The following is a 26,389-nucleotide window of genomic DNA, read 5'->3' as shown; positions in this document are numbered from 1 at the left end:
TCCTTGTTTATGTCAAATTTAAAAAGTTTTTAAATTACAAGTAAAAAGAAACATTGTATTACATTTGTATTATTAGAAGTGTCTTGTTTAAAGTTGTTTTTTCGAAAATTTCTATATTTATATAAGAAATTTATTTACAAAATTAAAATTATATATTCAAGACAAAGCCATTCTTAAGCAAAAATCAAGCACATTTTAAGTATAACTCAATAATCATTTTAATTAATTAAACTTTGTCCTATTTTAAAATGCATCTTATATAAATGACAATTATATAAGATATAAATATCCCTTTCTACACATGCCTTTTTCTATAATCATGCAGTTTTTTTAAAAAGTCATCTAAATAAAATATATTTAATTATAAATTATAAATCTATATTTTAAAAATTATACAACTACTTTATTTAATAAAAATATGGTATAAAATTTATAAATATTATAGTAATAGTAATTTAATAATTATAAAAAGATGTATTTTTGAAGAATATTAATCAATTCTTAAATGCAAACAACACTATATAATATTTATGTTATTATCTACATACAATTTATCATCATAAATTAACTAAACAGCAATAATATTAATTGCCTTTAGCAGAATGGTACCGAAAAAATTATAGAACTAATACGAACGAAAGAATGTTAATTAACATTAGCGAGATTGCGGCCAAAGTTTTCATCTCTAAAGAGCAGTCGACGTCGATGTTTTAGAGACGAAAACTTCGGCCGCAACCTCGCTATTATCTAACTCTCGTCATCATTTGAACGAGAAACAGAGAAAGACACAATTTATAATGTTTGTTGTCCGAGCTTCTAGTGAAATTGTTTTAAACATTAACAATACAAAACTGCTTTGTTTTTATTTTTGTATCATGTAAATTGAAAATACAATACAATTTTGTATTTTAAAATGGGTTACTGTCTTTTTACATATGACACAGTAAAAGAATGAATGGATTATATATGGATAAGCCATTCATATATACAGGTATGTATTTATTAGTGTGTACATTCATATAATTTTTCTTCTATTTAAACATTCAATACCCTAATTCAAGAGAAGGGGCAGTTTCATGCTCCTTCTCTTGAAACTGATATGTTTTTTGTCATTTTCATTTAAATTTTTACAGAATATTTGAATTTGTTAATCTTGAACGAGTTTAAGGTATTTAAAAGGTAAAAAGAAATTGTTTTATTTAATACATTAAAACCAATTTTTAAAATGAGAAAACTTGCCCTTTCAACAGTCTCCAAACTGAAATCCATTATATAAACCAGACGATCTAACAAATACCCATGTTCCTTCACGATTACGCAGATGAAATTTATAACTTGCAATTTAATTTTTATATTTAAAAAAATATTTAAAAAATTAAAATAATAATAATAAATTATTATTATTTTTCTCTTTTCGAAATTTTTACTCGATTGTCCAAAATTCTTCGCTACCTTCCTTCTCACGACAACACCGAAATAATAATATACGACAAGCTACCGCCCTCTAGCGTACAGAATTAGAAACGCTCACCGCATTAAAAAAAAGAGGGCAGTAAAAAACTAAAAGAAAAAAAGGCGGAAGTATAAGATTTTACGCATTTATAAAAATTCGAGATTAAAAATTAAACTTTATTTATATTAAAAATCGCCGTTTTACTAAAGATAATTTAATATAATTCGTTTTAGCTGGATGTTAGTGTGTTAGAGTCGGTTGCATCCAGACCCATGACCGCGGTAGTGTCAATGACCTCGCGATTACTGACTGATCAGTAGTTGTTCGTACTTACTCTGGTTAATGCACTCTGTTGAGGTCGATGCCGAAGAGTGGGATGTATATATGCGAGGAAACTCGTCATTTGTCTGCATTGTGAATTAAAACTTTCAATATTTTGTATATAGCCGGCGTAGAAACTGGATAATTCCAACAATCGAAGGTAAGTTTCGGACCGACCGTCATTAACAATTTACGTATATATTCTTAATTATTTAATACACCGACCATTACGCTGGATACGTTTAGAATCGCAGTTATTATTATTATTATTATTTTTTAAATTTTATACAAACGGTAAAGCTTATAATGTTAATTAAATCGCTTCGTTTTTGCTTAATTCGTATTGTTTATAGTGTTTATGGGATAGTTTCATTCATGTGTAAGTACATCGAACGAAAATAAAGTCGAATATAGCGGACAAGTTCGATGCCGCGGCGCGGTGTCAATGCACTCTGTGTTTTCCTCCCCCCGCTCTCCGGATAAACGCTCTTCTGCTATCTTGTATCGAACCGTTTGGCCAAAAAAATAAAAGTTTTATATATTCAAATGATTCGTATTTATCTGCTCGGATGCCTTGTTTCGTTTAGTGGCAATTGTACATTTATCTATAAATATGTTTTTTATTGTTTCTGTTCGACTGCTACGTAATAATGGTAATCGGTTGCAGATCCGTTAGGTAAAGCAGATGCTTCTATTGTATTAGTTGTAGTGTTACAGATGGAGGACAAACCTGTCAAGCTTGTGTATGACATACTTAAAAGCTGCTTTATATTGTAATTTTTATTTTATTTTATTTATTTTTTGTTACGTTTTCATTTTCTGTTGATTGTGACGTTACACTTGAGTTTTCCCCAGTTCGTTGGCTGAAAAAGTTTAGTAAACTCATTTTATGAGGAAAGGATGAGAAAGTTATGAAACTTTTTTTTTCTAATATTAAACAATTTAGCAATTATTTTATTTTATTTTTTTATTTGGATTTTTATCGATGGAATTTTAATAAATAATTTTGTTTATTGTTTATTTAAAGTTTCTTATTAATTGTAGGTGTGTATATATATATATATAGTTTTCTATTCTTTATTTGTATAATAATGATAGAATTATATTTTTAACAATATTTTAATGAAACTTTCCAGCTTAACTTTGATGTATTTAGGAAAAGTTAGAATTGTATGTAATGGAGGAAATTATACAAATATTAAAAAAGTTTTTATTTTTTACTTAATATAATTTAAGGTGATAAAAAGTATGAAAATTTCCATTATTGATTTTCCTTTATAGCTCTAACTACATTATAACTGATAAATGCAAATTTACTACAAGAAGTTCTTAATAAGATAATGTATTTATATCCAGAATTTTAAAAATCTGTATTTATAATATAGTTAAAATTTAAATATTCTTTATAACTTCATATTTATTTTTATTTTTATACATCAAATCTGGCAATGTCTCAAAGTCAATACCTGCCCCTCCACTACAATACCAATAACAAGACAGATAAATGCATGCAAAACAATAAATAATATTGTATACATATATAATAATTGTAATTTATATATATATATATACATAGAACTATTTAACACATTAAAAATTTTAATTTTATTATAATTACGTCATGTTTGATAGCATAATTTTTATTATTCAGTGCGATTAAATATGTAAAGATAAATTTTGTAAAAAAAATAAATATTTCTACTCTGTATTCCTATTACAGATATTGAATAATTTATATGATTACTTAATGTTGAATAATTTATAAGGCAGTTGCTAAAGTAGTTAATGGATCTTACTAAAACTGTTTCTTGGATGAAGAAACTAAATTATAAGTTAATCAAAGGATCATGCTTATATTTTGCAATGAAAATAACCTACAGTTTCCTGAATATTATATGAATAACAGAAATTATTACAAAAAATAAATAAATACACATGTTATTTTTACATGTTGTGTAAATAATATTAAACAACATATAAAAATAATCTTTAAATTTCTAAATTGATAATGGTGATATGAAAAAAAAAATCAATTTATTTTCAATGTTGCTTCATCTTTTTACGACATAAATATATTTTTGAATTTGATCAGAATAAAAATAAAGATTAATTATTATAATAGTTATATATTTAGAATATATTTTTTTCATTCATTTAAATTTAACTACTCTTTAATATTTTATAGATGAAATATATTTTACTCTTCAAATAAAATGAAATATCTTGAATTTTTAAACAAATAAATACAACAATTTTATTACAATTATCATTTAAAATTTTATTTAAAATTTAATACTTTCTTGTACACCATATATACTTAAATATATTTCATTTTATGTAAAAATAACTATAAAAGAAATCTATAATTAATTTAAATGCATTTTTTACTGTAGTATATAAATTATATAATACATAATTATAAAATAACTAGCATTTCTTACTTTCTTCAACATTTAAGAAACATAATTTGCATGTTTTGAATACTGCATTTTTACAAACCATTTTTGAAATTCAAAATCTAATTATGTGAGCCTAATATTTCATTTTATAAAAGATTGATAATGGAATATTATGGTTATAAACCACAATAAGAGTGAATTGCAGCATAGAATGGTCTGTAACAGATATTAATATGACAGATGTTCTTTTCCTGTACTTACCCATTATCATTTTTGATAGATGAGATTGTTTGAGACTTCAAAAGTGATGGAAATGAAAATGCAATAGATTTGTATATAGATATTGAATTATTATTTTAATTAAATGTATAAAAATTATTTATTTAATTTAAAAAAATTAAATTTTTTTATTTATTTATTTAATGTTAAATTACTCTAGATTTTTAAAATTGGAATAACATCTGCTATCATTAGAGGAAGAAGAGCAGATTATTTTATACATCTGCTCCTTAATTTTATTTTATTCTTTATAAGATTTTCATATATTTTATGAACAAAATGTTTCTATTGTTGAAACAGTTTTTTCATCAAAAATAAAATTAAAATTTTTTTATTTATAAAAAAAAATAATTAAATGGTATATTGACATTTCAGAGAGTTCTTGAATTGCGACAAAAGCATGCCTCCAAATTTATTAGATTATTTTCCCGAGGCAAAGGGAGATGGATTAAGGATTAGTTGGGCCCATGGAGTTAACAGTAAAGTACGTCTCTCTTCAGCACTCAAAGGTAAGATTGAAATGTAAGTAGAAAAGAAGGAATTTAAAACTGTAAACTGTTACACTGTTCATAAATTTGCAATAATACAAACATTTTGACTGTTTTACATTTATAAATTACACATCAATATTAAATGAATAATAATATTCTCATTAAAATCTTTTTTGTTTTCTTTCTAACACATAGTAGCAGACAGACCTGGCATTGCCTGGGTTTACGTATTATGGGTTTTTTAAACCCGGCATGTAAACTTTTAACATGGTTTCTTATTCATTAATATTGTCACATGCAAATTCTTCATTCATACATTTAAAAAATTGTTACTTTTAATAGTATTTGTCTTAATAAACAAAGTCACATTATGACAACCATTTCACACATATGAAGCTTCAATCACTTCTGACCTTACTTTATATGATGTAGCTGTCTTGCTGAACATGCACATTGTGCTAATAATATATCAACCTACAAGCAATAAGTTTATTCATGAATATAGTTCATTTTATCAACTTTGTCTGGGACGGGCAATTGAATATCAAATGCCCCTTATTTAGAAAATAGATCTGGTCTTTTGTTAATGCTAATGTAAATATTAATTTACATGAGTGCACTAATTTTCATCCAGGGCAAGAATTGTCGAAGGGGAGTTACATTCGAAAAGATAGAAATTTCTGCTCTTGACTTGAATTTCATCGTAAGAAATTTTTAAAATAAAATTAGAATGAATAGTACTTCAGTTGAACTTTAGCATCCCTTGATTACAACAAGGAACATATTAAAATAACTATTTGTTTTAATATAAATTACAATCAAAATCAATTAATTAAAATGTTACATAAAATATGAAATGAAACTAAACCACAATAAAACTAGTTTATTATGGTAATGAGTAATTTGACAGAAACAGCTAGAAAAAATAATGAAACTTTTAATATGATATAAGATGGTTTTAGGATAATGATCTAAGAAATGTCAAATTACAATTTTGATTCCTATTTTGCTGAAGAAATTGGTAGATTCTCAGCCCCCAATGTCTGTAAAGCTATGAATGGCATAGTGTACTGTACATACATTGAAACAGAAACAGTACCATCTCAGTGATTGTATAGTAGTACATTTTAATTAATAACTAAGCAGAAGTGCCATTTTATAATTTTAAATCATGCAGTTTTCCACAAGATATCTGATAGTATCTATTTGATCCCTTTTTGGCACTGTGGACAGTTCCCATATAATTTCTATAGTGGATTACAGACAAATTCAGAAATACAGTAGCTCCCTACTCACGAATAGATTAGGTTTCCAAGGTTTTGTCATAAGTTAAAATGTTTGTAAGTTGAAAAGTAACCTAGAAAGTACATTTCTACACAAAGTAAGCATGTATTGTTAGTGTTTGATCCTTCAATGTACTTAATAGAATATATTATGCTTGTCACTGCATACTAGCAAGTGTTTCAAATTAGGGCTGTGGAGTCGGAGTTGGGAGGAATTTCTGGTCAGAGGAGTTGGAGTTGGGAAAAATGTTGACTCTGACTGGCATTTTAAATTTAATTTAGTTTTTTTTTTATTTAAATGAAAGAAAATTTATTTTATATTTATTAATTTTTTAAAATCTTCTTGTATTTTGTTACAATTCATTTATTTTAAATAGAAAATGCAACAATTTAATTTATTAAACATGTATCAGTAGTTTTCTCTGTAGTATTTGTGTTTAGTTGTTAAATTATTTTGACCCAATTGAATTTGAATATTTTTGATTCATTCCTTTATTATCCCCGCTCTAAATAACTACTCTGTTTTTCTGAATGAGCCAGACTAATTAATTGATCAGAGTATATATTTTTCTTTTCTGAACAAGGGGCTGAAGTAGCTAGATTGCACACTTTTTAGTTGGACTAACTTTTCTGGAAAGGTAAAATTGTAAAAGATGTAGCTGCAGAATTTTATTGCCCCTTTCTCCTCTTATTAAATATTTGTTAAAAATTAAGTTTTTTATACAAATAAATATTAATGTAAGTTAAATATTAAAAATACTAACTATAAAGGTATTTGGGTAAATGCCTGGGACTCCATTCAGAGTTCAGAGTAGGGTGCCCTATGAGCACCTCTCCCCCCATAAAATGACTTGGTATTTAATTTTGCCGGAGTCAGAGTTTGCCTACTAAAATTATCAGGAGTTGGAGTTGAGTGTTTTTTTACCGACTTTGCAGCACTGTTTCAAATGCAGTGTTTTTCACCTAACACACTTTGTTTTATAATGTCAAGTTAAGTTTTTTCATGATAATAGAGCAATACTTCTTGCATTTATTTCCATTGCTAGATTTACTATTACATTTTGGATGCATTTTTGAAGCATTAATCGTAAAAATTTAGAAAAATTGCAAACCACAGCAAAAAATGCTGTTATTCTAATGTTATTAATTTCAATGCCATCTCACCAGTGGCAATGAAACCTCAGAATTTTCATTAAAATGAAAAATGACAATATGCAATAGAAATAAATCCTCTAAATTAATTATTTATTAACAATTTATTATTATTGGCCAAAGACTGACTTTAATGCCACCCCATGAGTGGCAAGAGAACTTCAGAATGTGCATGAAATTTGAATTTTAGATATATGGTCAAATTGAAAGTAGGAGAGCTCTTGTAAATATAAAGAGTTACTAGACCAGTGAATGGCCATTTAAGATAAATGGCTGTTATTTTTCTTTAATTAATGAGATATAACTTTCATGTATTATTAAAGTACATTGTTTTCTGGAAAGATGATGCACTCTAAAAATATATGTGTCTGAAAATTAAACATGATGTTTTGAATGCAGAAAAACTTAGTAAATGACCACTATTAGATCAACCACTGGTAAGAAGCCATGTACAGTACAGTCATTTACTGGTACAAAATGTCTAAAAATTACTCTTGATATGTTAACTTCAAATTCCAATGAATGGTCTTTGTAGTCATTTATTGGTTGAGTTATACTATATAACTTAGATATACATATACACTATGTCCATAATAATTGATACCCTTTCAGGGATAAAATATATAAAATCTGCAAAGCATACACATATATCAGCAGAAAGTCAGTGGAAAGTTAAATTTTTGGAGATCTGTGCAATGTCACAGACAAATGTAGTTTTCTTTTCAAAGAACACTGTCAATGGAATTAATTACCTGGATATAGTGCAAAATTGATTAATACTGCAGCTTACAGAATGTGTCAACAGATTCAACAAGATCAGAGTGCTTCCTTATTTTCACTGAATATTTGAAAATTTCTGAATGCCATATTAACAATGCATTGGATTGGAAGAGTTGGAGTTGAACTGAAGAGTGGATGAAATGGCCTTCTCACTCTCCTGATCTCATTCCATGTGACTTCTTTCTGTGGGATTATGTAAAAGGAAAAATATGTCACCTCTACTATTGGATAGTGATGAATTGAAATACAGTATTACCACAGTTATCAAGACAATTGACAGGAACATATTAGAAAGAGTAATACACTTTTAATTTAGTTCACCCCATAATCGTTTAGAAAATAAAGTATTAAAACTTATTAATACTTTATTTGTCAATCATAAATTGATAAAGATGAGAAAAGCAAAAAGTTTGACACTATAAGAATTGAGAATTATAGTAACCAAGAGAATTGAATCATCAAGAATAGATCAAGATAACTTGATGAAATGAATTATAACTTTATCAAGGTAACTGAAAGACTGACAAAGAAATGATCTTAGAATTGATGGTATCTTACATTCACTGTCCTAAACAATAATCAGCAGTCATTGTGTACTTGCAATGACTGTTGTTTCATTTAATAGATGTTTTTTGCTATAATACTTAACAATTATATCAATTCAAATCAGCTTTTTGGTAATGAGCATTTAATTAAATTATTTTTTTGATGTTTAGAATGCTTTTAGATGACATGATTCAGCATTAAAATGAAAAATCTTTATATATTTAGAACAGCATGAAAATAAACTGCCAAACATTAGTTATTTCATAACAACTTAGAAAAACAATGCAAATGCTGATACTTAAAACAATAAAAACTGATTATTTAAAAATTTTTCCATCCCATAAAAAAATCTTAAATTTCAAACTCATGGAGCATCTTAGAATTGAAGAAATACAGTACAGTGGAACCTCGGTATACGACCTTAATCCGTTCCTGATGTTTGGACTTATACCGAATAGGACGTATACCAAACCAACCTTTCCCATAAGAAGTAATGTAAAAATGATTAATCCGTTCTCATGTAAAAAAAACTCCTCTTAATATGGTATATTAATGGGGTTGTAAAATACTTGAAATACTGTTTGAGCACATTAATAAAATAATAAATTTTATTATAGATTTTTAAAGTTATTATAGTAATAATCGCAAATAATTGCTTCTGATACGCTGTCGCCAGCACATTGTTTTTCAGTTATCGAAAGCAAAAGCAATTTCTCAACATGATCTAATGTCTCCGATCTCTGTTTAGAAATTGATTTAACCCCTTTCGCAACGTTAGCAGATTTAATAATGTCTTTATTTTTCATGATTGTTGATATTGTCATTCTCAGAATACGGTATGCAACAGCTAAATCTCAAACACGCATGCCACCTTCATATTTCTCAACAATCTCTTTTTTCAGTTCCATTGTGATTCTAGTCATTTTTTTAGTTTTCTGTTGCTTTTCATTTGCCTATTTGCAATTCATGATTAATAAAAATAATAAAGTTTTACTTACAAATTAAAATCAGAAGAAATTTAACAAAGTTATAGACCTTGGCACCACGAATGTCTAGTCTGGTCTAGTACACTGATAGTGCTACTTGTTCATAGATGATGCGTATAATTGAATTAAGTCGTATACCGAACAGAAGTTGTATACCGAGCAAAATTTGTTTCGTCCAAACAGGACGTATTCTAAAGCAGACGTATACCGAGGTACCATTGTATAACTTACATACAGATATGTATGTGCCCTAGGCTCCACAACTCAAGTTATAAGGCTCTGTGAATCTTTTAAAACATTTTTAAAGTTAATGAATCAAATGCATTATTTGTTTATTTTGTAACAATTTTTAAGTGAGCTGTTATTTATTTGAGTTGGAAATGTACACCTCAATGTGGTAGTTGCCATTTGTTCTTATCACACATCATTTGTGTAACTGACATTTCATTGATTGACAAAAATAAAATATATATAATCTTTTATTAATAAACAGTTATAAACAATTATATATACTTTAATTATTCAATTGAATATGACAATAATAAAAAATAAATCATTAGAGTCTGGTGGCCTCATTCTTTCTCTGTCAATTGTACAAATTTATAGCAAAAGATGATGATGAGTTCTGAGGACTCTGCAAAAAAAATTTTCCTTGCTTAAGACTCCACTTTACCAGAGTTTGGAAAATGCTGATACACATTTTTTAAAATTACATTAACATAATTACAAACATAATAATCACCATTAATATAAGTCCAAAATGCATTTCAGGCCCCATTTAGTCCCTCTTTAGTTAAAGTTAAATCACCAAATAATGTCTAAGTGTATTTTTCTTAAACTAAAGACAGATCTGGTTTTTTTAACATTGACAATACAAAATTAAAATTCCCCTCAATAAAACCAAAAATAATTTAAAATTCTTTATCCAATCTATTAACATTCTGTTACTTCTTTTTTATATTGCATAAAATGTTCCATTAAATATTTTACAAATATAAGTATTTATGAATCATAAAAATTTACTTACAAAACTATATCCTTATATAAACTTTAAATTCCAATAACATCCAGTATTGCTGTTAGTTACATGAACCTTACTAAATTGTCCTTCAGGTATTTCTAGATAAATTTTTATGATTAATGTTATATATATATGATTGATGTAATATATATAAATGTGTGAGGGTACATACAATGTTTTTAATATCATTAAAATAAATAAAAACTAACTGGATTTTTTATACAAGACTATATTAAATGGCTCAAGCAATTGACGTGAAAAAAGAGTACGACATTTATGCTATCTATAAAATTAATTGCTTAGATGATGAATCAGAAACATTAATTGCAAATTTTAAATTTCATTTTAAAGGTTGGATAAAATTGTTATCTATGTATTGTATAAAACAATACCATTCAATTTTGATTTACAAATATATAAACAATATTTATTGTCTCTTTAAGGTTCAGCAATGATACTTGAAGCTGATGTCAGTATGTCGTGTAACAGTCGTTACCCTGTTCCAATAATGGCATTACCACCAGCCATCACAAGTGATCTTACTTTGGAAGAATGGCTTCATGAAGTACTTCATTTTAATAACAAGGGCATTAAATTGAATTTTCGATCTACAGAAGTAGTGGAACCAGCTTGTCGTGTCTTAGCCAGAATGGTTGATCATGTTAGGGTTTTTTTTAATTAGTTAAAATGAAGGTTAGTAATAAAGTGTATTTTAAAATTAATAAATTTTATATTATAGTTTAGAGGACCCATTATTCTGAATGCTGACATAGTACCAGGTCCAAATCAGCCTTCTGCTCCAGTCGACTCTTGGACATTTCTAACTTTATGTAGGACCAGGTTTCCAAGATCTATAATTTCTATTGGCTGGGCAACTGATTTTATTAGTGGAAGCTATTTCAAACCTGTGTAAGTATAAAAATTTACACATTTGAATAAAATTTTATATTAAAGATATGTAATTGATAATTTGTTCCTCAGATTGACAGTTTAATAATTATTAAATTTCATTTATAGTATAACAAATTAATTTCAGTTGTTCCATATAAAATTAATAAATTTTGTTGATGTAGTTTGCTAATCAATCTACCATTTGATTATTGTTTTTGTCAGAACTAAGTTAATTGAAAATGAAATAAAACATTCAAATGTTTATCATTATTAAAAATTATGAAAAATCAAATTAAAAAAATATAGAATAATTATATTGAAAACATCCCATGACACAGTAAGTAACCTGCTAAACATTTTATTCTTTGACAAACACATATTTGTAATAATGTTATGTGGTATTTGTAGCCTTTCTCCAATACAATAACTATTGTGGTAAGGAATCAGTTTGAATCCTGAAAAAAAATTTTATTTATTTTTTCATAAAGATTATTTACAAATGGTTATGAAATAAATGAGAAATCAATAAGAAAAAAATATGTTAAATTAGTATGTATTAAAAATTTTTAATTGAAGTTACCATCTGTAAATTCATTCCATAATCATTTTTATGTAAATCTTTAAAATGTATTTAAAGATTATAGAAAAATATGGAAAACAGCTGTAATTATATTGCATAAAAAATTAGAATCCATTATATATGTCTACTCAATACATTACTTCCATAAAATAAATACAATTACATTGCAATAATTCATCACACCCTGTTGTTGATATAATCTTGTAATTAATAATTATCATCTAATTTTCCTATTGTTCTTTAAATATATCATTATTTTTCACTAGTTTGTACCATCAGTAACAGATTCAGAAAAAATGATAGAAGGGATATCATATAAAAAAATTCAAATATTACTCTCTTACATTTTAAAAATATTCATATCACTACAGAGACCAATTATTAATCATAATACATTTTTTTCAAAGTCTTTAAGTTATATAAGTATTTTTATTTATTAAATGAGTGGTGAATATTCACTGAAAAATGACAGAGAAGGTATGCACCTCAGTGCCTCTGTCCGGAATTGATACTTGAGTAACATTCACTCTTACTAATCTGAACTTATTATTACAGTATATGGAATTATTTGGAGTAGTGAAAAGTTTGGATTAGCAAGACTACATGTATAAAGAAAAGAAAATCAAAAAGAAGTATAAATAAATACATATTGCATATATTTCAATGTAATTTTTTTTACTGCATAATATACTTATGTTAAATGTATATATTAGTGTGGATTTGGAATAGGAAGAGTGCACTGTACTGTTGTTAAAGTTTTTCAACTGCATCTTTACATTTTAATTAGTATTATTATTGTAAATTCATTGCATTGTTTTTAATTGAAAAATATTTTTTCTATTAAAACATTTTTTTTATGTATAAATGATTTATTTGGGTTATTATATAAGGAAGCTTGAATACTGCACACATTTTCTTAATACAAAATAATTTTTTTTCATAAGGAAATATTTGTTTTTCTGACATGAAATGAACTGACAGATTTCAAGAGGTATTATTGGTTTATCAGCCTATATAATTGCAGTATATTATTTAGTTTTAGATAAACTATAAACTATTGTGATATCAGAAGAAATAGACTTAGATGGTAATTTCATTGATCAAAACATAAATGTATCATCAAAATTCACCTCTCATGAATGAAAATGCTCTTGAAGTAATTCATATACCTTATCGAATTTATTCATGCAAAATAATTTAAAATTATATACACTCTAAACAGTAAACATAATCATTCTTTAAATAATAAGAAACAACTACAAGATTTAAAAAAAAATAACAACAAAAATTCTGTTTTATTGGAGGAGAATATTTATTTAACTTGTGAGGAAAGTTGATAGGAAAAGAAATGAGGATAAGATACATAAAAAGAGACAGAAAAATAGTCTGCATGCATTATATACAGAGTTGGAAATAAACTTTCTACAAAAGACTACAGAAAGTGACACTTCTTTTGAATATAAGTTTTTTCTATCTTATTTGATTTGGTCAGGAATGACAAAGGAAAGAGAGTAGCAAAGTGGGAGTATATGTTATTAAATAACAAAATAGTGGGACAAATAAAATCTATGTGGGATCTATGAAAAGGTTGCAACAAACTAGGAATAGGGGAGTTTAGAAGAAACATCAGGATAAGAAAATCATTATCATGTTAAGTCAAGAAGTCCTTAAGTAATAAAGGATGCAGACAGATTGTTAATAATGTGTAGATTTTATTGCTTTGGGGGTGTGCAGAAACCAAGCAGGATATTTATAGGAGGGTGAAATTCATTGCCATAGTATGGGAGTTAGAAGCTAAGGTGGCTATATCTTCTAAAAAATATAGCCTCCAGCTTAGTGCAGCAGTGAGTGCCTACATGCAGTATATATAATATATACATTCATCACATAAACTTAGGCTAGTATTGTGTATTTTACATATGGACTGTAGCTAATAGTGTTGAGGCTGAAAAAGAGTAAAAGAAAAACAATACTAGTCATTCATCACAATCTTGTTCTATTTGTTTTGTGTTTACATCTTAATTTTTTGTTGTGTGTCCAACCCTTGTCAGATAATGTATACCTACTTTTAACAGATTAAATTAATAATAATCACACACAGCAAGCTGAAAAAGTGAGAAAATTAAAATGATAAAGTTGAAGGTGTTTACATAGTCCTACTAATGCAAGGCCTATTTATAGGTCTAAACAATTTTTGCAGTTTGCCTTCGTTTATTAATCTAGCCCTCCAGTGATTTGTTCCTGGATACATGACTGATGAAATGAGTGATTTATGTTCAGTGATCTTGTTATTTTACAGTTATCGTTTTTGCTGGTGTGAAAATGTAGTTTTTTTTGCATGGAGAGTAAAAAATATCATCACATGGGTGAATGGAAGGTGTCAATTTTCTTAGTAGGAGTTAGTGCCAATGGTCTTAGATTGTACAAGTCAGATGTTACATAAACTTAGGTGATTTAGTTAACAAGCTGATTCACTTGCATGCCACCTGATGATTGGTTTGTTTGCCTGAAAATACTTGAGAAAAACTATTAGAGTGAATGCCAATAAAGTAGATTTTTGTTTTGTTTTGTTTTGTTATATAATCGTTCCTTGGGAAAAAATGACGACAATAATAACTTTTAAGATAGAATAATATCTGCCTATAGCAAAAGAATGTATAATTATGTAGTTTTATTAACATAACTATTTACAAGAACGTATAATTATGTAGTTCTAAATATGTTAATAATACAAAGTGGCTTTAAATCTATCTGTAAGTTTACTTTGTCATTCATTTGAATAAAGTGTTAAAGTGTACAAATATTACTCAAATATCAATTAAAATCAGCATTGAAGCGCTTCAAATACTTATTTGAATATTTGCACTACAATGATCTTTGCATCAAGTAAATCACGACAGAAGAGAGTTGACTGAATTCTAGATCTAAATCCTTGATTTACTTTCACGCAATATCTTGAGGATAGAGTACAACCTCGTGCAGAGATTAGATCAGATTAAATCATCTGTTGAGTGTACTATTTTTTTGCTATTTTGAAAAATGTTCTTCATAGAATTACATCAAACTTGCTTGCCCTCAACTTCAGTCTCAATTTATTTTAAAACGTGATGACTATAAAGCAATATAAATGGCATCAAATACTGTTATGAATGACATTCAAGTAAGGTTTGTGCACCTCATCATCCAATTGTAATAAGGCTTTAAATTTAGTAGGTAGTTTTTGGGACATATTCTTTAATTAAATGTCTTTTTGATTAAAGCAACTCATCATCAAGAAGATTGTGACTATGCAACTTTTATTTAATCATTATAACGAAAAATAATTGTTGCTGCAAGTTACAAAAATAAATTAAATGTAATAAATGTAATTTAAAGAAGAAAAAATAAATAAAAAGTTACAGCTTTTCAAAAATTAAAAAAAATGTTTAATATGTGGAGTTCAAATTTAATAAAAAAATCATCATAGACTTTTCTTAGAAATAGACTATCTTTCTCAACTTTGTAATAGCACGAGTCTCTGATAATCTTGTTTGTTTTCAAAAGGGATCTGAAATGTCAAGTTGTCATTAAAATGGTTGTTGTATGGTATCAGCAATTCAAAGATTTGGGTGTTGTTTTATTTCATTTTTGCATTTATGCCAAGAGCTTATGTAATAACTATCATTTCTGTCAGCTCTGATGTTTTCCATATGTTCTTTAACTTTATGGAAATGAGATTTGTTTATATAACTCACATATTCATTGTTCTTGCTATCTCTTCTATTCTTGGTAAAGATTTTACACATTTTACTTCTTTTTATTGAATATCTGTATTCTTTATTGCTTTGAAGATATTAAGATTTTTCTTAATACAAATAATTTCATTATAGTGTATCAATAATTAGTTCATCTGATCTTTTTAATCTTGGAGCATTATTATTGAAATTATTATTATGAAGAAATATCAAAGATATTTATAATATCTATAGTTTGTGCATAGACATCACAAACAATATAAATTTCTGGATGATATTGTTATATTATTTTCTTTAGAAATTTAGTCATAAGCAGTGCTTTAAACTTTGTTTTGCTATTTGCTAGCATTGATTTATACTAACCATTTTTACAGATGGTAAGCAAATAATATTGGATTAATATTAATTAATAAATCTCAATGTTATACAGTTTAAAAAGACAAGTTAAACAATTAAAATTTCAGAGTGAATGTAATTAGTGTAAATCTTGGTTTTAGTCTTATTTACTTACCTTAATGTTATCAGTTTAGCAAATTCCCAGAGTGATTATCCAATACAATAGAATTACTTATTACAAAGTACTAAATTGTAAGGTGATCAACCGTCCTCCTTTTGTAAGTTCTGTCCTCCCTCGAAAAGTGTCCTCCTTTTCGATATTTGAAGACTAATCGTAAATCTTCGTATTCGATCGATGCTGATCTGTTGCGTGTGATGTGATGTGTTTGTTTTTTATATGACCATTCATCAAGGCTTAGTACAGTGCAGCGAGACACGATTACGAGACACATGCACTCCGCACGAGAGACCTCGAGAGAGTGCGCCGTGCGCAAGTGGCTTTGTTTAGTTCTTACCGAAACACAACAAGACACATACACATGCAGTGGAGATTATTACAGTGTATTATTGTTGTAATGAATAAAATGTTTCCTTTATTTACGATGATTTTCCTTCAATTTGTGTGTGTCCTTCTTTTCATTGGAAAAAAGTTGGTCACCTTATAAATTGTTTTCTATGTATATGACTGCAAAAAACGAGTGTTGAATTTAATACAACACTTGAGAGCATTTATTTGACATTGTATTATCTAATTTGGGATAGTGTTAAATTGCTTTAATTATATCTGCTATTCCATATTTAGTTTAATTCTTAGTTTTTAAAAATTGTTTTCTAACAAATGTCTTCATAATAATTTGCTTTTGTTAAATACAAAATTTTTATACATTTGTTTGATTTGTTTTTGATATGATCTTATTTTGCTACAAATTTTCCATATTTGTTCATAAGCTTCTTAATGTTGTCTAAACAAATGGTAATTAAGAAAAGTTTGTCGTCTGATAATCAGTCAAATTTTTTGTGTTTTTGGTGTTTAAGAATGTGATGCAGATGTTTAATTTACTAATAGAGTAGAACTCTGATTATCTGAGATAGATTTCTATTGAATTTGTTGGATGGCCTGAGAAGCTTTTGTTAACCATACTTTTATGAATGGATTGAAAGTTCAGAAGTGACAAATGCTTTTTATCTGATACATTCTTTTTTGTATTGTATTAATACAATACAAAGAAAAATGACTTCTGGTCAGGAAAAAATCTAATCACAGCATGTTCATTACAAAGCAACTTGATACAGTAAAATGATCACCTTTGGGATGTATAATTTCTTGTCATATAAGTGGGGTAAGAAAAACTGGCATACGAACTATAATTAGAATACTGCACTGAATAATAGAATATTGAAATCCAGGATACGTGTACAACAAATGTACGCCGTTTGCATTAAAGTTCATCCAGATATTGTACAATACAGTATTAAATTCAATTGTTTACTACCATTTCATAAACATGTTAATTCTGTTTATGGATATTAAAGGTTTTATTTAAATACTGTATTTTTAACAGGAGAATTTAGAAAAAAATATTAAATGAAAGTCACTAAATATGTAAAAGTGTCCAAAAAAAGGTGTCAATAATTAAACAAACTTTCACATCAGACTTGATATTTTTCTTCTAAATGCTGCAAATGACATATTAGTGAAATACACCAATCATTGCTGGTTTACATAGTTATATTATTACAAAATACAATCAGATTTTGTGTAAAATTATTAGACAAATATATAATTGTCTTTCCTTCTTACTAAACTCTAGAGATAAAATAAATCTTCCACTTAACCCGACAAATTAAATTTATTTGAATGTTATCTGTCAAACTTGTTTGTGGGATCCTGGCAAACTGTTCCAAACAGTAACAAAGCTTAATTCATTTAAAGTACTTTAAACAATACATTGAGTTTAGTAATGCAGGATTTTCTTGTTCTGTTAGCTATGTGAATGGGGATAAATGCCACTTTTGGTCACTCCTATCTTGGCCACTTAAGACAGAATTTAATTTATATTAAAACTCGTGCAGTTTTACAGGGGAATTTCAGGGATGGCCACAAAGCAAAGTTTTACTGTAATTTATACATAAAAGTAATACATAATGTATTTAGTCTTTGATTAGGCCTCATAGCTTTTCTAATTCTGCTTTGTTCAAAAAGTTACATCTACTTGATAACTATATTTTTGCTTTTTTTCAGTAAGCGATTTATTTAAAATTATACTTTAGACACCACAAAATTGTTAAAACAGTTACGACAACAGCGTTTGTTTGATGAAAGTTCAAAGATCTTATTATGAAGGCGATTTGGCCACCACATTAAAAGTGTGGAAAGATATTTGATTTTCTTGCATTTATGACATCACTTATGATCTTAAGTTTCTTTTTCATTACTACTATACTATGGTTCTGGTTGAATGAATGAATAACTTCAAAAAAGTTTGTAGTTAGTTTTTTTGCCATCATAAGCTTAATCTCAACAATAAGAAGTTTAATAACATTAAATGTATAACAATAAATGGTGACTGACAACTGAACCAGATTAAATGTCTCTAACAGATAAAGAATATTGTTTGATTTATAACCTGCCCTCCTCCCCTATTCCTATTTTAACCCACCCAGTCTTTATTCGATGCCTACAGTCGAAATTTATTGTCTGAAAGCGTATTTGAGCCAATTCTTTGTTTTTGTTTAAAAATATTTTGTACGTAATTAATTTGTTTGGAATATTGAAGGAGGGACATTGCATTTTTGTAAGGTCGGTTATGGACAACTGTGTTCGTTATTAACAGATAAATATAACAGATGTCTTATTTGAAGGGTTGGAGAATTTTAAAAATGTCTGTTAAGTACAGGTGTCCGCTACTCCGGGAGTGTCCGTTAATGGAGGTTTCACTGTATTCTCTTAATTGCATTCCTAATTTGTTTCCATTTCAACGGCTTATAGACTGACAACGAACGTTAATATGTGATACTGAAAATGATCATTTGAATTCTAATGTATAATTAAATTAATAAGTATATATGATTATAAATGATGTTTTATTTATTAATTTATTTTAGCTACACAAGAGAGTCTACTGATCTCATGTTGGGTTTAATTAAAGAATACAGCCTAATGCAACCAGTGATGTTTCCCGTATGCATTTCCATATTGAAATATTCCATACCCGAAATACAGAGACTCTTGTATCACGTTCCTAACAGTTCCCTAGTGGTGTGGTCGGCAAAGGGTCATCCCGTCATCATCGACGAATTGCTGTCGATACGGAAAGCATTTGGTTATCACCAAGTATTCTACGATCTTCCAGAGGAGCAACTAGAATGTTTTTTTTCCGTCACTTAAAAATGGCAAGTTATAATTTTGCAGAGATCATTGCCACTGCAAAAATTCATTCTCGATCCTCTGTTGGCGGTGGCGTTCTCTTGCCGCCGTAACGAGAGGTCAATTCTAGCATTAATGTGCACATCGTCTTTCTGTATTTTGCATATTTGGTCAAACTTGATTTCGAAACTGTAATCGAGCGGGATTTTGAAAAACTGTCTTAGTTAGAATTTTCTCCATTCTGGCTACAAAAAAAAAAGAAAAAAAAAGAAAATCGGGTTTTTAAATCGTCTGAAAATAATCTGTTTAAAAATTAATAGCATCCTTTTGTCTTCAAAGTTCTTTATACTATGTAAATGTGCACATTGCCAAGTTTATTTGTTGTATATTGCATGTAACCATAGTACAATTTTCAGTAAATATGTCAAGTTTTTTTTATTTACATAAGGTTCCTATAAGTCAAAAGTAATTCATATGTAAAAAATGATTGTAATAGACATTTTATGTAGCAGTGTCTCGGAAGAGACTGGTGATATTTGCATCAAATTTAAAATTCATTACATCATTGATAAATACAGATGTTTGCACTTATTGTACATAATTATAAGTATATAGGTTAAATAAACCAGAGAGATACACATACACACACAAAGAACACAATACATACACAAATGCATTGGTACATATCTCACTGTTTTGCACCAATAAATTTATCCATTAAAAAATTAGAAACATTAAGAATATAATATTTTTAAGAATATCTAGTTAAATAACAATTGTAAAGAAAGGGTATATATATGTATATTATATATATATATATACTGTATATTGTGATTTGGTCAAATCAAGTGATAAGTTGCCCGACTAAACGGACAACTCTTGTTGAGAATGTTAATAACTACGGATTGTGATATATATAGAGGAATATTTACGAAAGACGTTATAGAGCTTAAGAAATGAGTTATCAATTTGAGATAGATTTATCTTTATAAAGACGAAGAAATTATTAAGTTTTTATATATTTAAATTCAATTTATTTATAGTTTATTCTAATTGTATAAAATTGGTCTCGGTTAGAAATTTAAATTTGTGATTCGAGTCGTTTCGAAAATTGTCGTCGTCGAAAGTTTGTAACGGAATATTTAACGTCAAGAATTGTTTACTATAAGTAAATACATTGTGTGAAGCTACTGTGATGATCAAAACTATAAAATTAAAATTTGAATTTTTGTAATAATTGATTTTGAAGTAAAAAGGAAAAGTGATATTAAAAAAAAATTATATATATACACATATTATATATACACACATTTATTAAGTTTGTTATATCGAATTCTATTGTTACGGCGATGTTGTTTTTGTAATTAGAATTTGTAAACGTATCGAGACGCTAAGAAACTCGAAGCGGAGGTGCGTTCGGCAGAGAAGCAAGATTTCACTGTATTCGAATATAATCAAATGTCTTTATAGATTGTTATTTTCACTTTAAAAGCTTCTTGTATGTTTTATTAATCAATAAAATTCCATCATGAATGATCATAAATATATTCTTTTATTTGAACAAAGTAATGGAATATATATGTGACACAACAACATATTATATAATAATTGTGTTGATTATAACAATACAAATGAGAACAAATTTCAAAATTACACTTTCTTTTTTATTATTATCCATTTGTATAGAATTGAAACTGATAAACAAAAAATGAACTGTCTATGGCAATTTGGTACGTCGTTAGTACAGATTCGAAATGAGTCGTGAATAGAATGTTTGTTTACAATGAATATGCAGAAGGTCAGAATTTATCTGGCAACAGAGATTAAAAATGAAACTATAGACTGACTAAACATTATTTACATGCCTAGGGCAATATTATTGCATAGTGTTAAGAGCTATTGTTAATAACACAAAAATATGTAAATAAATGATAACAATCCCTGCATTCCATTTTAATATCACAAGTGCTTATAAATTTTCTCTTATTATATTAAGCAATTATTATCTAGCACTGTATAGTGAAAAGTGAAAATACCAATCGATCCGAAACCTCGAATCGATAACGATATCGGATAAATTCTTCGCGTCGAAAAAATATATTCGGTAGGATGACTATAAGGGCAATAATTGTACACTTGGAAGATATGTTCGTAATGAACACAATTTTTTTGTGCAAATCATCATCATATACATACATAAATTAATATTTTTAATTTTAAAACTAAGAGTACAAGAATAAAGTTTATCGACGTTTCTTAAATGTCTTCTCTTAAAATAAATTTTACGTTTATTTCGAGCTCACGTAACAATGGAATGAATCGAATTCGACACTGGGTCTTTTAACAATGGAAAACAGTAAAAAAAATAATTTCTAAAAATTATACAACATAATGCAAAATTTATAAGTAACATCTTGTTACAGTAACAGTTTCTGTTCATAATCACAAACAAATTACTATATATTTCAGATGTTTTATCATTAACAATTATATCAAAATAACATATACAGTAAATTATGCCAAAATTTAAAACTGTCAAAAAAGAATAAACATTTGTAAATTTGAAACTATTCACAATAAAAATATTACCATTGTATACTTTACAAAATACAAAGTATATTGTTTAAAATGCAGTTTTACGATGATTTGTGACATTGAGATTTATTCTGTTTACGTACAGATATTACTAATTTTTTGTTTGTTTCTTATTCTTATATTTTAATTGATATCTTAATACTTTGTAATTTGTAAAATATCAATATAGGTGCCTGCGTTTTTTCATTAACGTAACATCTTTTTGAGTGAAGAACTCATTTTTTATTTCTGATATTAATTGCTGAATATCATATTTAAAACATCATTATAGAGATTTATTTTTTTGTCAACTTCCAAAAATTTTAGCTACGGCTGTACTAATACAAAGATCTGATATTTATAATAATTACCTTGTAAAATGTAAATTTCCAATACAGTTATCTTAAATATCAAATTTTTATACTAGCGATCAGTTGTGGTTTTGGCGACTCTGATAATTTTATTAACAATAAACATTAAAGTAACAATGTGAGAAATAATAAAATTATGTGAAGTAAATTTTTAATTCTGAATTGTTTGTATTCTTTTCAAATTAAAAGTCTTAATCTAAATTCTTTCCAATATTGTGAAGTTTTCCAGAGAATAATTGTAGCACAGATATAAAAAAAAAAGTGCGGCATAAACTGCAGATTTAGTTTCTGTTCAATTTAGAAATTTGAATCTATTAGAAAAAAAACAAATTATTTACTATGAATATGTGAATACATTTTTGAAATGTGATAAATTATGTAACGAATATTATTATACAGTAAATCCCTGCTAACGGACTAATGGGGTGAAAGCTGTCGGTGTTTATAAAAGTCCAAGTTGGCCGAGTATTTTCTCTTACGGCGTGGAAAATAATAATGTGGATATACGGTAAAGTAATTTATTACAATCGGCTCTATATAGATGTTTTATCAAGTTGAGATTATTCTGCTGAATTTATTATTACAGGAAATGAGCTCAAAAAATTTCACGACAGTACAGTACTGTACATGGCAATGTACACTCTTTAGAAACTGTAGTAATATAATGCACGGTATCGCAAAGACTTCTGGGTATCGAGAACACTCATTAATTATAATTTTTTTATCGTCAAGAAATTTTAAATTACTGTCTAAAAAAAATCTGTCCGAGTTAGTGGGAGTTTACTGATTTTTGATTAATATTTTATAGCAATTGTGAAAATAAAAATAGTTGCTATTATAAGTAAAATAATCATTTTCTAAATAAAATAATAAACTATTATAAATATCTGATCTAAAATATTCCAATTCACTTAGTAACTCACAATTATAATTCAGCAAATTGACAAATAAATGTATCGGAAGGAATAATTATTGGTACAGCCTTAGCTTTATCTTTAATTGATTTAAATAAAATTTACAAATGTTTAAATTGTATTATTTCAGATGATTTATATTATTAAAAAATAAAAATAGAAAACACCAAATTAATTTATATCCTATAAAACTATAAAATTTTGATTCATAATATTTGCTTTATTACATTCAATTTAAAAGAATTTCTTATGTCGTGTTTAAATTCTTGTCAGAAATATTAATTTTCAATAAAATGAAAATATCTTTGTGCACCATTAATACTGTATTTGCGTTACCTCCTTGAAACTATCCGTCTTAATCTCGAGATTAAAATATAAGTCTGTCTGTAACAACGAACAAGTTTTCAACAGCATAAAGTATGAGTTTTTAACAGCTTGAAAGTATTCTAACAAATATGCTAAAAATTGTTAAAAAATATATGTAATAATAATTAAGAACTAACGTCGCTTTGGCTTGATTATATGGTCGATGTGGCAGAACGCACATCCAAAAAATTAATTACCGAGTATAACTTTTACATAATTTGATCGTGCACGACGATTATTAAATGTTTTAATTCGTAATAGGGATGATCGAATTTCGATAAATAATTTGAACGATTATATAAATTATTTTGTTTCCATACAAAAATTCCATATTTCCTAATAGAAAAATTTTGCCAAATATTAAATGCAAATGTGACATCGGATATTATGTAATCGTCGTTTTCTTTAATAAATATGCTTTCTCGTTCTTTAATTTTGACTGTTTTGCATTTCGATCAAAATTAAAACTTAATAAAATATTTTCTATTTTTAATAACGTCTTATTAATGATCTAAAGAAGAGATATTAAATCTTATTTTGTGATGTGAAAATATTTTGTAATTTTTATTCTATTTAATGGCACTTACTGTATATATCTATATGCGTATATTTTTAGAAACAGTTTATATTCTATTTTAATTCTATAATTTAGTTTATACTTAATAAATTAATGATATTAGAAAATCATACTTTAGAGTAATTTTTTGATAAATTAAATATTCCCTAAACTCTATGAAAATCTGAGTATACTTTTATAACCTGTTTAAATGAAAACATTAAATTATTAACTTGCATCCTCATTAAAAATATTTATATTATGCAACATATGCCTTCAGGACTATGGAAGCACGACTATTTTAAGCTCTTATCAAACTTAATCTGCATTCTAGATTATATATGCTTTCTATATTTTTTACATAAAGAATGGAAGAAGTAAAAATTCCATTTATCTCTTTATGTAATGAATACATAAAATATCTAAAGCACTGTACTTCTATACTTGTGTCGTTTCAAAATGTTAATTGTTAAAATTTAAATATAAATATAACAATTAAACAACATAAAACTGGAAATGCAGGGACCTTTAATCACCATTCTTTAACTAATTATTGCTGCACTCAAAATCTTTATTATAAAGCTGCTATGCATCGGAGGAGTTTTTCTCTGTTTGGCCCCAATCTTATAAATTGGCTTACCTACAAATCTGATGATATATTATGAATTTGTGCTATTTTTTTAGAAATATTAAATAATTTTTTTTTGAAAATAATGAATTCATCTGCCACAATTATTGGTCCGTTGTTTTATCATACAGTTGGCACTATGGTGCAGCTTTCATTATTAGTTTTATATATCATTATGATATTTAGAGATTTATTAATCTTAAACTGGAATGTAATTTGATAATGAATGGATCGATACTCATCACTCGTTTTAAAAGGCATTTTTTTTTTCTACTTTAACACAGTTAATACGACTGTTCCTTTGGCATTTTTCAAAATATCTACCGCTTCTTCGTGTGTCATTCCTTGCAAACTCTGATGGTTGACGGCCACAATTTGATCACCCTGTTGTAAACTACCTTCTTCTGCAGCAGCACCTTTCTCAAAAACGTTTTTTATGTATATTGGAAGATTACCGTGAGGACTGTTAAAACCGCCGACGATGCTGAATCCCAGACCTTCCGGTCCACGTTGCAACGTAATATTTTTGCACTGAACGGGCCTACAGAAATATAAAATATAATAATATAAATTTATTGTAAGTAACATTAAATTTTACAGTAAAATGTATTTGGCATAAATTAAAAAAATACAACAGTCAAACTATTATCTAAAGTATGTATTATTTCAGAAAGAAAATATGGAAAAATTATTAAGTTTAAATTGATTATATACTGTGTACATTTATAAAAGTATTTTCTCAAAAGATTTTTTTATATTAAAATACATTTGATAAATTATTACACATTTTAAATAAAAAGAGAATTTTGAATATTAGTGATATGACAACAAATAGCTCTAAACTTACTAAAGAAACACAGTGAGTATTTATTATATTTAGTTAAAAAACATCTTATAAGTTATTTACAGCATAAATATGAATTACATTAATTACAATTAAATCTTATTTAATGAATCCTTGATTTAACAACTAGTAAATTTTAATATGCTGATATCACAAGTGCAAGGTTCAAGTTAATAAACCTTTAAAAAATTTTTACATTTATTGTATTTTTATTCCCATGTAGCAAAACAAAAAACTTTGAGTCACTCTCTGAAATTTGCCAGAAATGTCTTATTATTATTATGCTATATCAGGGATGACGAACCTTTTTGTGCTCGCGTGCCATATTGTAAGCATACTTAGCTTTAAAGATGTTAATGCATGCCAAAGTTTCAGACATCGAATAACGATATTTAAAGAAATTAAACGGATACGCTTTAATTAGAATAACTGTAAAAAAGCTGATTGAAAAAAGAATGATCAGGTGATAAACTGAAAGGATGATTGAAAAAGACAGAAATCGTATGATACATTACGT

At 27.1% G+C, this 26,389-nt stretch overlaps 3 protein-coding genes across 16 annotated transcripts in view; 1 reads left to right on the top strand and 2 right to left on the bottom strand.

The window, feature by feature from the left end:
• cdm (importin-13-like protein cdm) overlaps window positions 1-1,402 on the bottom strand; it is a 63,253-nt gene extending 61,851 nt beyond the window's left edge. For both annotated transcript variants that reach the window (XM_067279296.1, XM_067279297.1), the window contains exon 1: window positions 1,240-1,402. In XM_067279296.1, coding sequence (XP_067135397.1) covers window positions 1,240-1,269 — 30 coding nt within the window. In that variant the 5' untranslated portion in view covers window positions 1,270-1,402. The remainder of the gene's footprint in view (window positions 1-1,239) is intronic.
• Window positions 1,092-21,261, top strand: LOC136982790 (protein FAM151B-like). Of its 11 annotated transcripts, none has more exons than XM_067279305.1 (5): window positions 1,092-1,179; window positions 4,828-4,961; window positions 11,155-11,372; window positions 11,451-11,620; window positions 19,358-21,261. In XM_067279305.1, the coding sequence occupies exons 2-5, from the start codon at window positions 4,853-4,855 to the stop codon at window positions 19,638-19,640; spliced, it is 780 nt and encodes a 259-aa protein (XP_067135406.1). In that variant the 5' UTR covers window positions 1,092-1,179; window positions 4,828-4,852; the 3' UTR covers window positions 19,641-21,261. The 11 variants fall into 11 exon arrangements, with proteins under 11 accessions (XP_067135406.1, XP_067135407.1, XP_067135403.1 ...); XM_067279306.1 differs by lacking the exon at window positions 1,092-1,179 and adding an exon at window positions 1,715-1,934 and having other exon boundaries at window positions 4,828-4,974; XM_067279302.1 differs by lacking the exon at window positions 1,092-1,179 and adding an exon at window positions 1,716-1,934.
• Window positions 21,151-26,389, bottom strand: part of LOC136982787 (multiple PDZ domain protein-like) — a 242,190-nt gene continuing 236,951 nt past the window's right edge. For 2 of the 3 annotated variants that reach the window (XM_067279293.1, XM_067279294.1), the window contains one exon: window positions 21,151-25,569. In XM_067279293.1, coding sequence (XP_067135394.1) covers window positions 25,299-25,569 — 271 coding nt within the window. In that variant the 3' untranslated portion in view covers window positions 21,151-25,298. The remainder of the gene's footprint in view (window positions 25,570-26,389) is intronic. The other variant, XM_067279295.1, reaches the window with a different exon arrangement.

Source organism: Centruroides vittatus, unplaced genomic scaffold, assembly GCF_030686945.1.
Source record: "Centruroides vittatus isolate TY-2023 unplaced genomic scaffold, ASM3068694v2 contig_863, whole genome shotgun sequence".
NCBI classification, from domain to species: Eukaryota; Metazoa; Arthropoda; class Arachnida; order Scorpiones; family Buthidae; genus Centruroides; species Centruroides vittatus.
The sequence above is the reverse complement of the archived record's forward strand: the minus strand, read 5'-3'. Positions and strand labels throughout refer to the sequence as shown.